The 12,077-nt window shown below is 49.9% G+C and overlaps 1 protein-coding gene across 2 annotated transcripts in view; it reads right to left on the reverse strand.

Moving 5' to 3' along the window:
* Positions 1 to 8,798, reverse strand: part of KCNA6 (potassium voltage-gated channel subfamily A member 6) — a 38,959-nt gene extending 30,161 nt beyond the window's left edge. The window contains exon 1 of one of the 2 annotated variants that reach the window (XM_012455913.3): positions 3,341 to 8,798. In XM_012455913.3, coding sequence (XP_012311336.1) covers positions 6,497 to 8,089 — 1,593 coding nt within the window. In that variant the 5' untranslated portion in view covers positions 8,090 to 8,798 and the 3' untranslated portion in view covers positions 3,341 to 6,496. Of the gene's footprint in view, positions 1 to 3,335 lie in introns of both variants that reach the window. The other variant, XM_012455912.3, reaches the window with a different exon arrangement.
* Between the last annotated feature and the right edge of the window lie 3,279 nt (positions 8,799 to 12,077).

The raw sequence follows: 12,077 nt of genomic DNA on the forward strand, positions 1-12,077 counted from the left end.
CTACCAGGTACCACGCTTCCAGTGGCACGTCCTCCACGCCCCTCCCAACTGCAGGACTGTCTTCCTATGTTCTTTTTCAAAGCAGTGTCTCTGCTGCCAAGAGCAGGTTTGTCTGTCTCCTGGAGACAGCGGTTGTCAAGCCCTGAGAGAACAGCAAGCATGTCAAAAATAGCAGCGCCAGCAGACTGCGTGGCTGCAATTTCCTTTTGAAATGTCGGCTTTGCTCTCACCAAAGAGCCAGGGTCTGTCTGCGTTCCTTGCAGCCTGCAGCAGAAGCTGCTTAAGATTCCAAAATGTTTTCTAGGAGGAGGCAAAGTGTATCTGCTGAGTCTCGTGACCGAGGAATGAGGAATTCTCTTTAGGGTAACAATGATGAGATTGGAGTTGGGTTAAAAAAAATTTTTTTTTAATAAACCCCAGCAGGGTTAGGCCCCAAACAGGTCCAGTGATAGCCAAGGTTAGATCAGTGTGAATGACGCTTTCTGTAGGGCAGGAACCTTTCCTCTTTTGTTCTGAAAACTAGGAAGTCACTCTCCTGTTGTTACTGTGTGTCTCAAACACCACAGCCCCTTTGACAACTTTTCAAAGGCGGTGGTTGATAGGTTTCCACTCCCCCTTTAAAGTACCAGGTGAAGCCAGGGGGTGCGGACCAAGAAGACCAAGAGGCAGGGTGAAATACTCTCTCAAGCTCAGAGCAAAGGGATGTGAAAAACATGACAAACCCCAAAGAGACCTCAAGCCCAGAACAGAAAAGTGGTTCATCAGGAGACCTGGCAAGATGAGACGCTAAGAGCCCATCTGTCTTTCTTCCCCACGGCCGGTGTCTGGGAAGATCCCTCTCCCGGCCAATTGCCAAGCTCCAGACCTTATTCTGCCATGAGCTAGCTATGCAACCCAAGGCAAAATATGAAGTGGGATGGAGAGAGGAACTTCTACCACCTAGTAAACGGATTTCTTTTCCTCCCCTAAGTGACCGTGACAAGGAAGATTGCAGCACACTTTCCTTCCCACTTCCTTCCCACGGCAATAACATGCGGTCAAAACCCATGTGAGCCAGGATGGCAGCTCCAGCCAGATTGTCCTGGGAGGACCACGCTCTCTGGGAATCTATCTTGGAATGTATGTCGAGTTGCAGGCAGACAGAATGCCGCACGCAGGGGCTCAGCCAGCGGACAGGAGGAATGATAAGCTGCAGAATTAGCTGGTGCATCTGAAGAAAGCACCAAGGGGAGGAAAGGGAGGGATCCGGTGGGCACAAGGTGAACATGGCCAAGAGGAGAACAGAGTCTGGGAGAGAATCATTGAAAGGCTCAGTAAGACAAACGCAGGCTGTTACCTCCCACTTCCTTTGTTTACCCAAAGCACCAAAGACTGCTGGGACCTCCTCATAGGGCAGTTAAGCATCAGTGATGACTGTAGGGGGAGTGTGGGGAGGGGGCCAGGAAAAATAAAACCTTTATGTACCCTCAAAACAGTAAAATTCAAAAATAAAATAATAACCATAGTAGATAAATAAATAAAACCTTGGCCCCTGTGCTATCTCTTAAGGAATTCTGAGTTTATAAGTGCAGGGATTTCGTGGGATTTTTGGTTTATGGGAACTTTTCTTGGAGTTTTGTTTTGTTTTGTTTTGTTTTTGCCAACAAAATGTAAGTTCCTTGGGCAAGCTAAAGACCATATAATGAATAATGAATAATGTTCAACATATATATTACAGTTCAATGCATGCTAATTAGGCCCTGCACTTACCAAAAAAAAAAAATGGCATGACATATCTTTAGAGGAAAAAAATGAAAAAAGCATGTAAACCTCATAACAATTTGATGTCAAAATGAAGCACACATGCACACACACACACACACACACACACACACACTGGTTCATGGTATTGTGCATGAATAGCAAGGATCAGCTGCATGTGAGCTCGAAAGTATCCCCATGTGGCAGAAGAAAAAAACTGTCATTCTATTCTAGATATTGTCTGGTCCATTTTTAGACATGCTAAACTTCTAGATTTATAAAACCAACCCATTCTCCTAGCCCAGATAGAAAACTCCCAGATTATTAGATTCATTGCTTTCTTTTTTTTTCCCCACAATTCAATGATTTGGGGATTCAATTTTTAGAGTTGTATGATTATTATCAGAATCCTGTTTAGAGCATTTCTATTACCCCCCAAAAGTTACCTGGGGCCAACAGTAATAGCACAACCTTCAACCCCCTAGGGGCCCCTCAGGCGGTCCCGATGTCCTGCTGCAGGTGGGAGCTAGCCCATGCTCTAAGACATCTAGCAAGGGGTCCATCAATTCTCTCTGGGGACTGGCTGGTGAATCGTAATCCCCCTGTCAAGGAGTGTTCCCTGCACCTTGCACCGCTGAGATTTATGTCCTTTCCTTTTGTTCTGCCTTCAGTACCTGAGAGAGACAGCCAGATACTAGCAAAACCTTCAAGTGAATTAAGGTCAGTTCTAAGGCCATCTTTGAGCTAAGGCTTTTTCAGGCTAACTCCCACCTTATGCCTGCCTCCTAAGCCCTCTTTTCTCTGTTTATTTGACTATTTATACTGTTCCTCTGTCTTTGACCTCTCTGCCAGTCTTCTGAGGTTGGGGACCCTGAGTGGTCCAGGGCTACTCAGCAGAGGATTCATCTGAGACTTCTCAGGGTCATTCTCTCCCTCCCAGCCTGCCTTCTCTCATTTATCCTTGCAGGTTCAGGACATTTCTGAGAGACATTTTTCTAAGCCCACGGCAGTCTCATCTTGCTTGGCAGGTGTAGGACTTGCCCCCGAGAGGTGAGCATGGCAGGAAAGAATGGCAGTGAGAAGTCAGGTAAAAGCAGAATCCTCCTGCTGTAGACAGACCTTAGCGAGCACGGCTGTCCTAGAGTTCAACGTGCAACCTTGACGCTAACCCTCTAGGTGCTCCCAGCCACTAACAAGGTGGAGAGAGGGAGAAAGATAGGCAGGAAGACACACACAGAAGGAAGAAGAGAGTAAAACAAAGGGGGTAAACCAGAAGGAAGAAAACTAGAGAAGGGGGGGAAAAGGCAGAGACAGTAAGAATGAAAAGAAGGTAAGGGGAAAATGCACAGATAAAGAGACGATTTTTTAAAGAGGCCAGCAGCATCGAGGGGACAGAAACAGAGAAAAAGGAAACTGAAGCTGATGGAGTCAAAGAAAAATACACAGAAAAATTGAGGTAGCCCCTGAGGGAAGGGGAATGAAAAACCTGCATCTCTCCAGATGCGCACTCCCCCACCTTCTCTCTCTCCCCATCCCATTCTAATTTTGCCTGCGGGACTGAGCCAAAAATGAAATTCCCCTCCAGTAGAACCTACCTCACCTGCAAAGGCAGCCAGCTGTCCCTCCTCGCTTCTTGGGGACGAATATCCCGTGTCTCAGGCTGAGGCTGGCAGTTCCAGGAAGTCCTCTGGAAGCTCTTGTCGGCTTGAGTCAAGTGTGGCAGTGGCTTGGACCCTTCCTTTCCTGGTGTCTGTGAATCAGCACCCCAGCTGTCCAGGCAACACAGAGTGCATATTGTCCTGGTGCTCAGGGTACAAAATCCAAATAAAGAGGCTCAGGGTCAGAGAAGGATCACTTGACAAAATTCTTCCCAGAAACTAGGTCGAGCTACACAGCCTTTCAGTTTTTCTTTGATGTCTTAAGAAGAAAGATCTTTGAGATTCCTCCCAGGAGCTAGATAGACTGCTCCCGGGGAGGAAGAAATTGCAATTCTTCATCTCTCTTGGAGGTGGGAAGAGCCTGTCTGTGCGGAGACGGGAACTCCATGATACCTAAGACTGTTATCACTCCTGGTGTGGCCCAGCCTGGCTGCCACTCCAAGGATAAGTTGTCCCCTCTAAGGGCTTCCCTCGGCAGCTCGAAAAAATTAATATTGACGTTGGTTTAACTGGGCAGTTGCTTAACATTCAAATTTCTGAAGAATCAGGAGTAAGATGAGGCAGCTTCAATGACTGGGTGAGGAAACTAGGAAGGAAGGTCCAGACAGGAAGCTTTGGGGCCCTGCTTCCTCCTCATTTTCCAAAAGTCCCACATCCCTGTCCTGGCACTCCCAGCCCCTAAACCACTATGTGGGAGGTGCTCCCATTTGAGAAGCTGGGAAGATGTAGTCCCCTGGTCTCCCTGGATGCCCAAAGCAGAAGATAGAGAGAACAGTCTGGAAGGTTGCTACGGCAACCAGAGTCCCTGGTGAGCCGGGCTCTCCACAAACCCTTTCAGGCATGCTCTGACTTGAAAAGGAAATGTTTTCTCAGGGATGGTGATGAGGGTGATTACATACACATATACAGAGATACATGCATATATGTCCCAACTTTTACCCTCGACTAGGAGCTTCCCTTCTGCCTCTGGAATGGGCTCTTCTCTTCTTTCCCCAGACAGCCAGCAGTAATGAGACAGGTTTGGAAAACTAGCACTTTCTGACCTCAGAGCAGGTTTTTGCATCATAAACACCTGTGTCTTCTACTGTATTTCAGGCATGGAGAAGCCAAGCGCCCAGTCAAGCTGACCTCCAGCCATGGAAGGATTCCCCTGAACACATCTAAAGAGAGCCCTCCTTTCTAAAGGGTAAGAAGAAAGGCTGAGGAGCTCAGTCCAAGAGGCCAAGGAGGGATTTAGGGAGCCAATGCTCTGTAATGGCCTATTCTTAGGCTTGGGATCCAAGGCAGAAACTCAAGAGGAAGGCCTTGCCTTTGGGGTACAGGGAGAACTGACAATCAAATCCGTGACTAAGATTCACACATTTGCATAGCAATGTCCCCAGCTTCCCAAACATGCCCCGTGAGGTAGGGAGGGGAAGACAGTAATGTTCCCATTTAATGGGTGGGTAAACTGAGGCACAAAGAGGGACTGTGGACCCAAGTTACCCTGTAAAGCTGGGGCAAGATCGAGATTTAGATCTGGCACTCACAGAAGCCACACTGCCTCTCAAGCAAAGCCTCATAAGGCTGTCCTCTTGTAAGTTGCTCTTTGAGAAAATAATTTTTAAAAAAAAATTATCATCAGAGTCTGAAAGCATAGATATAAAATTAAAAGCATGTTAACAGTCCTTTCAGCTTCAGAACTGCACCCAAAAGATCTCAGAACAGTACATCACAGTTTATCAAAGGCAAAAAACAAATGGCAATGTTATTGAGAGAGAAAAGAGGGGAGGTGGGCAGGTGGACAGATGGCAGTGGTCTCACAATGAGAGAAAATGGCTTAGATCAAGTGGGAATGCCACCACGTCACCTTACCAGTGAGAGCAGGTCAAATGCAGCTCCAAGGGGCAGAGCAGGCAAGTGTTTGCTTGACTCAGCAAAAAAGCCTTTTAGAGTGAGGCTGTTGGCAAAGGAGTAATGCTTGTTCCTTATTCTAAACCACATATTTCATGCCCATAAAATGGGAAGAAACCCATGCTGCTATCCGATGTCTGGGGCTTTAAGCTGGAGTTTGCTTGAGGAAGCCTTCAACAGAAATCCTAAATCAAATTCCCAGGAAGCAAGGTACAGGGCTAGAGAAAACTTGGGGGAAATGAGGGAAAAAAGGCTGCCATCTGCAACAGGATTCCTCTGCCCTTTTGAGAAAACAGTATCTGCTTAAGTGGCACCTTGCTTTAGATTGTGGTCAAGCCAGTTGCTTGACTCTATTCAGACCCTCCTCCTGACTCTGCTTCCCTTTCTCCAGTTATTCTGCTCAGGAAGGCACTTGCACAAAAAGAGTATGTGGCTCTGAGAAGGAACCTTCCTGGAAGCTGGAGAGTCAGGGGATCAGAGTGGAGAGGACCCAAAGTTGACCAAACACCAGTGCCTCTTGTGCTGGGGCACACCTTGGAAAATCCATTGGCCCCTTTGGTCCTGGACTAACCCCTGTGTCCTCCAAGTGGTAAAATTTAATTGTATTTTCTCTAATTCCATCCAAGTTTAGAAATGAAAAACCTATTTTGAGGCTGTGCAAATAAAGACTCTACCAAGGGTCATCTGCAGGATGCCCAGCGGGTGTTACAGAGCACTGGGATAACAGCAAGGTGAGTACTGCTTCTGTCCTCCAGCTTCTTCCAGTTACCAAGTGGTCTAAAGCTAGGAAACGCGCATGACCCAAAGCAAAGGACACTAAGGAGAGAACAAAGACTCGGATATGGCTGGCTTCCATCCTATTGACATTGCTGTTCCTAGAGATATTACAAGTCCCAGACATGAAAAATCAGTCTTGAGGGAAGGTCAGACCTGAATGTATATCTCATCCATGTGACAGAAGATGGGCATGATTGGGTGGCACCGCTGGAATTTCAAAAATGTCACTTAGATGGATTAACCTTGAGTGCTGCAGGGATTAAGCAACAAGGTTGATAGTCCAGGTATTTGGTCCTGGATGCCAGGTAGTGGATGTAGGGGAGACAGTCAAGAAGTCAACTGAAGCTAGAGTGAGTAGTGAAAATAAGAAGGAAGCCTAAGACACTGTTAGCTCAGTGCTCCCCTCCTGCAGGCCCTGCCCGCATGGGTCAGACCTCTGTGAGCATTCTTTTCTCTGCATAGGCCCGGTGTGGAGTAGGAAGGTAGCTGGGTCTCCGTTCCCGGTTAGCCTCGGGGAAGTCAGTCTTGCCAAGTCCGTTGTCAGTTGCCTTCATGTCCGGCGCAGGCTGCCCACAAGTGACGTGGGTATACTGGCCTTGCTCCTCCTGCTCCGTCTCCCGGTGGTAGAAGTAGTTGAAGTTGGAGACGATGACGGGCACAGGCAGGGCGATGGTGAGGACCCCAGCGATGGCACACAGAGAGCCCACGATCTTGCCCCCCACAGTCATGGGGTACATGTCCCCGTAACCTACCGTGGTCATTGTAACCACCGCCCACCAGAAAGCATCCGGGATGCTGGGAAAGAGTGAATCGTCATCGTCAGCCTCCGCGAAGTAGACGGCACTGGAGAAGAGGATGACCCCGATGAAGAGGAAGAAGATGAGCAGCCCCAGCTCCCTCATGGAGGCCTGCAAGGTCTTGCCCAGGATCTGCAGCCCCTTGGAGTGGCGGGAGAGCTTGAAGATGCGGAACACCCGGACCAGGCGGATGACTCTGAGGATGGCCAGGGACATGGCCTGCTGCCCATTCTGGCTGCCTCCTCCACTGGCTGGCTGCTGCTCCTGCTGCTGCACCAGCTCAGTGCCCAGGGTGATGAAGTAGGGAAAGATGGCCACCAAGTCAATGATGTTCATGATGTTTCGGAAGAAGGCCGGCTTGCTGGGGCAGGCGGAGAAGCGCACCAGGAGCTCAAAAGTGAACCAGACAATGCACAGGGTCTCCACCAGAAAGAAGGGGTCTGTAAAGAAGGAGCCCCCAAGAGTACTGAGTGAGGACGAGCCCCCGGTCCCCATTTCCCCAGGGGTGATGCCATGATGAAACGTGTAGGAATCCTCTTCATCCTCTTCTTCCTCCTGACTCCCCCTGGAAACTGGGGAGACGCGGCTCACACCACCACCATTCCCTCCACCTCGACCATCTACACGGAACTGGGGCAAGGTCTCCAGGCAAAAGATGACTATGGAGATGAGAATAACCAACACGGAGACGATGGCGATGCCCCTGGCGGGCCCAGAGCTCTCCGGGTACTCGAAGAGCAGCCACACCTGGCGCTGGAAGGGCTGGGAGGGCAGCGGCTTCTCGTCCTCGCCACCCTCGGGCAGGCAGCCCTCGTCCTCCCGAAAAGCAGCCAGAGCCTCGTCCCCGAGCTGGTAGAAGCGGATCTCCTCCAAGAAAATGTCCAGGGGCACGTTGACCGGCCTCCGCAGGCGGCCCCCCGACTGGTAGTAGTAGAGAATGGCGTCGAAGCTGGGCCGGTTGCGGTCGAAGAAGTACTCGTTCCTCAGGGGGTCAAAGAAGCGGACCCGGCGGCCAGGGTCTCCGAGCAGCGTGTCGGGAAACAGCGACAGGGTGCGCAATTGTGTCTCAAAGCGCAGCCCGGAGATATTGATCACCAGCCGCTCGCTGCTACAGCAGCCCCCGCCCGCGCCGGCCTCCGGGAAGTCTCCCGCATCCTGTTGCTCCCCCTCCGGCCCACGGACCTCCCCCGGCGCCGCCAGCGTAAGGGATTTCTCCGATCTCATGTCCCCTCGGCGGTGCGCTCCCCGCCACTAGGACGGCGCCCACGACACAACCTCTGGAGCGCGGCACCCGCTCCCCAGCTCCCGGCTGCGCCCTCTCTTTAGGGTGGGGCTCGCGCTCCTCCCGGTTCACGGTCTGACCTGGCTGTCGGGTCCGTGAGCCCTGAAGCCCTGTCCCCGCAAGGCTGGGTCTGGGGAGGTGACCTGGGTTCCGGGGATTTGGCTCTGTGCTTCCCGTTACCCGCGCCCCGGAGCTAGAGCTTACTGGGATGCCCGGAACCGCACACAGGCGCGAGTCAAACAGGCTGCCCGAAAAGATACGTGGCTTCGCCCCCAGAGGTGCCTGAGACCCGGCTCCAGGACGCAGGGGTCCGCCCTCCAGCCGGTCTAGCTATTCCCAGTTCCCACTGCGCTCCTCCAGCCGCTCCGGACCCCTGGTTCCTGTTGGTACCGAAGCGCCAGATGCGCCTCCCTCCGGCTCGGCAAAGACTCCTGGCGGTGCTCGGCCTCCGCCCTGCGTCCACCGCGGGGCTGGGTCCGGCCAAGGTCGCGGTTCCGGCCGCCACAGCCGCCACCTCCTCCGGAGGAGCCGCGCCGCAGGCCTCGCACAGGGCCCTGGGCTGCCCCGGCGCCCTGGCACGGGGACCCACCTCCCCACGGCTCAAGGCTTCGCTGCCGCCGCCGCAGCTGCAGCGGCTCGGCTCTCCGCTCTGCCCTTCCTTCCCAACACACACTCTCCAAGTGACGTGGCAGGCCCCGCCTGCTGCCCCCTCCCACCCCACTCCCACATCACACCCCTCGCCCAGCCAGGGGCTGCCGCAAGCCAGGGCTTCATGGAAATAGACGCACACTTGCCTCACCAGTAAGCTTTCCCGCGCTCTCCTGGCACGCCTCTCCCTTTCACACGTTCACATTCACGCCCCCCTCCACAAGCGCCGGTACCCTAATACCACATCCCCTCCACCCCCGCAATCGGCTTTTCTCATTTCGGTTTACCGAGTTGACCTGCGCAGTGTATTTCATCAATAAGAAGACACACCCCGCCCCACCACACAATACGGAGCACTGTGCATCCACTCATCCAGAAATCTAAAGAAAACATTAAATCATATATTCTTCTGTCTTTAGGAAGACCCGTTTGCCAAACCCTCCAATATCTACAGTAAAAAAAAAAAATAGAATAAGTATTTTTGAGATGTCTTGAGAGCTTCCAATTTAAATTCCAATAAAATTCTCCCTCTACCTTTGCAAGCCTAGGAGGGCGAGGCTGCAACTCTCCGAGAATTGCAAAGAGATGGTAGAGAAAGGGTGGCAAGTCGATGAATGCCTTTCCCATCAGAAGTTTTCTAGGCGGAGTCTTGGGAGCCTGAGGCAACAGCCCCAGTGAGGAAGGAGCCAGAAGATGGAAGCACCTCAGAGATACTGCAGCCCAGGACACAGGGCACCCTGGGGATCCTTTGCTTCCAGCCACCCCCAGGGGATGCATCTGGAATTTCTGCTTATTGGGCAGTCCCAAAAAAGGGAGAAGAGAGCGAGTGGAAAAGGGGTATGTAAGAGTGTTGATTGAAAAAATAATAGCTACATTTACTGGGCATTGAATATGTGCCAGCCACATTGTAGGTGCTTTCCCGGAAAGATGTCCTCTGCTGGTAGGCCATGTTACAACAAAGACCCCTTTGGCAGTATTTGAGTAGGGCAGCACTTGTTGTTAGGGACCAGCTGACTCTCCCTAACTCTCCAGCAAGATGGGGATAAGAATGGTTTTCTATTCATTTCTGTCTTTCTTCACCAGACCAGACAAGTTGGGGTCTGGTAGGGGAAGACTCAACGGATCTTTTCAGACTGACAGTTCCAGGTAGGGTTGACATTTGCTTCTCTGTTCCTCGGTTTCCTCTTTTCTGGCTGGCTGTAGCCAAAATAAATTGGCTGACAACTACAAGGTGTTTTTGTGTAGCTTCTGGTGCATATCATTAGATCATTAGTACACATTTGTTGAGGTTAATGATGAGAATGACACATAAAGGTGCTCTTAAACTGCAAGTTGCCTCTGAGAGTTATTTGTATTGCGCGGAGTATTTTAAAACCACAGTGGTTCTCAGCAGCATTCGCTCTCAGAGGGCTGGAGGAAAGAGAGAACCAAGGCTCCTGGATGTGTCGGGAAGGGGTCAGGTGTTGAGTGGGTAAGAAAGATGCTGGCTTTAGAACTCATTGCATGCTCATTCTTCATTCTTTCTCCTTGCCAGTTGAGCCAGGCAACAACCTCTGCTCCCCTTCTGTGCTTGTACAGCTGATTTCTGGTACCAATACCCTGTGGGCTTTTTTGATCCCCCAGGATAGAAATCAAAAGAGATCACAGCATAAAGTAGCAAAGAGAAGGTTTCTTATGAAAGCTTATGGATGTGAGAAAGCAAACACCAAGAAAGGAAGTGGGCTGCTCTCCAAAGTCAAGGTGTGGGTTTCCTTTGCGGGGGTCTGCAGTAAGGGGATGGCAGGGCATGTAGAGGTGAGGTTTTTCTGGCGCATATGCGATGATTTAACATGCTGCTTCATACAACATATGTGTCATCAGCATCTGAAATCTACACCTCTGGGCATGAGTTTTAGTTTTAATATCAAGAAAAGTTCACAATGAGGTGAAAGTTAAGCCTAGCTAGGCACGCAGAGCCTCAGGAAGGTCCCCAGTTCCCTAAACCAAGGGGTTAATTAATTTGTGGTGAATGACTTCTTGGGCCTCTGATGCTGCCTGGCTGGGAGTTACAGCTCGAGTAAGGGGCTTTTGTTCTTTTTTCTCCAAGCCACATCACAACAGGAAAGCAGCCAGCTTGCCCGTCTCATACATTTCCACTCCATTCTCTCACCTTGCATGTCTCAGTGAAGCGAGAGAGAGCAAGTACACGGAGTCACCCAGAGGAGTTTTCTCACTTACAGGCTATGTCAATAAGCAATTTAGACTCCACACAAAAGTTGCTCTGTTTCTAAAAAAATGTTTGAAATAAAAGAGAAGGAAACCAACAACAAATACAATATAGAAGATGCTCTTTACCTTCATCCAGTTATCCGTCGTTATTTTATGAGTCATAAATTGACTAACTCACGATTCTTTCTGTTTTTGTTTTCAACGTTTGTAATGAATGATTCGTCTGCAGGTTTGTTTTCATCATTGCCAGTTTTATTCACGAGACTGTCAACTAGGTCAATAAGTCTTCAAAACCAACCCTGGCAAAGCATGGGACGACACCTGCATTCTGCAGAAGAGTACACACCCTGATAAGGTGTCAAGAACCTCCTCCATTTTAGTACCCCTTGGGTTAAGCCTGGCTGGGCTGCCTGCCACCATACAGACAGAGCTGATGTTCCATGGTTATCTTCACATCAAGCATGAGGTTGTACCCCAAGAGAGGTTTCACTATGCCCGGGGAGGTTCCCCTGAGAAGGAAAAGCCATTAGCAAATTCATGAATCAGAGTTCTGTTTTTAGTTGTTTCGTGAAATAGACTCATTTCTTAGTTTAAGAAAAACCCTATGCCTAGATCGCTCCTCCCAAGTGTATGTTGAGTACAATCACACCTTCAGAAGTGCCAGTTCCCAGGTGAAGGAAGACACAACTCTATCCGCAGACACTGCCAAGTGGCTTCCAGAGGCAGGCGATTGTTTCCCCAGCATTCACCAAGCACCAGTTTCATACCAGCACAGATTTTAATGTTATTTTTTGTGGATTTATCTAGACTCAGATGTTTGCCATGGTCATAGTGGTCATTCATTTATTTAAAAAGTATTTATTGAGCAGCTACTGGGTGCCAGCATGGTGCCAGGTGCTGAGAATTTAGCAGTGATCTATACAAAATATCTGCTTTGATAATCATACATTTTCATGCAATAAATAAATTACATTCTAGACAGAAACTGTTTACAGTAGACAATAAGGAAGGTATTTCCATATTGCAGTAAATGCTTTGAGGAGGATAAATGGGATGCCATGTCAGAAATGAACC

Source organism: Aotus nancymaae, unplaced genomic scaffold, assembly GCF_030222135.1.
Source record: "Aotus nancymaae isolate 86718 unplaced genomic scaffold, 86718_ANA_hifiasm-v0.15.2.pri h1tg000016l, whole genome shotgun sequence".
NCBI classification, from domain to species: domain Eukaryota; kingdom Metazoa; phylum Chordata; class Mammalia; order Primates; family Aotidae; genus Aotus; species Aotus nancymaae.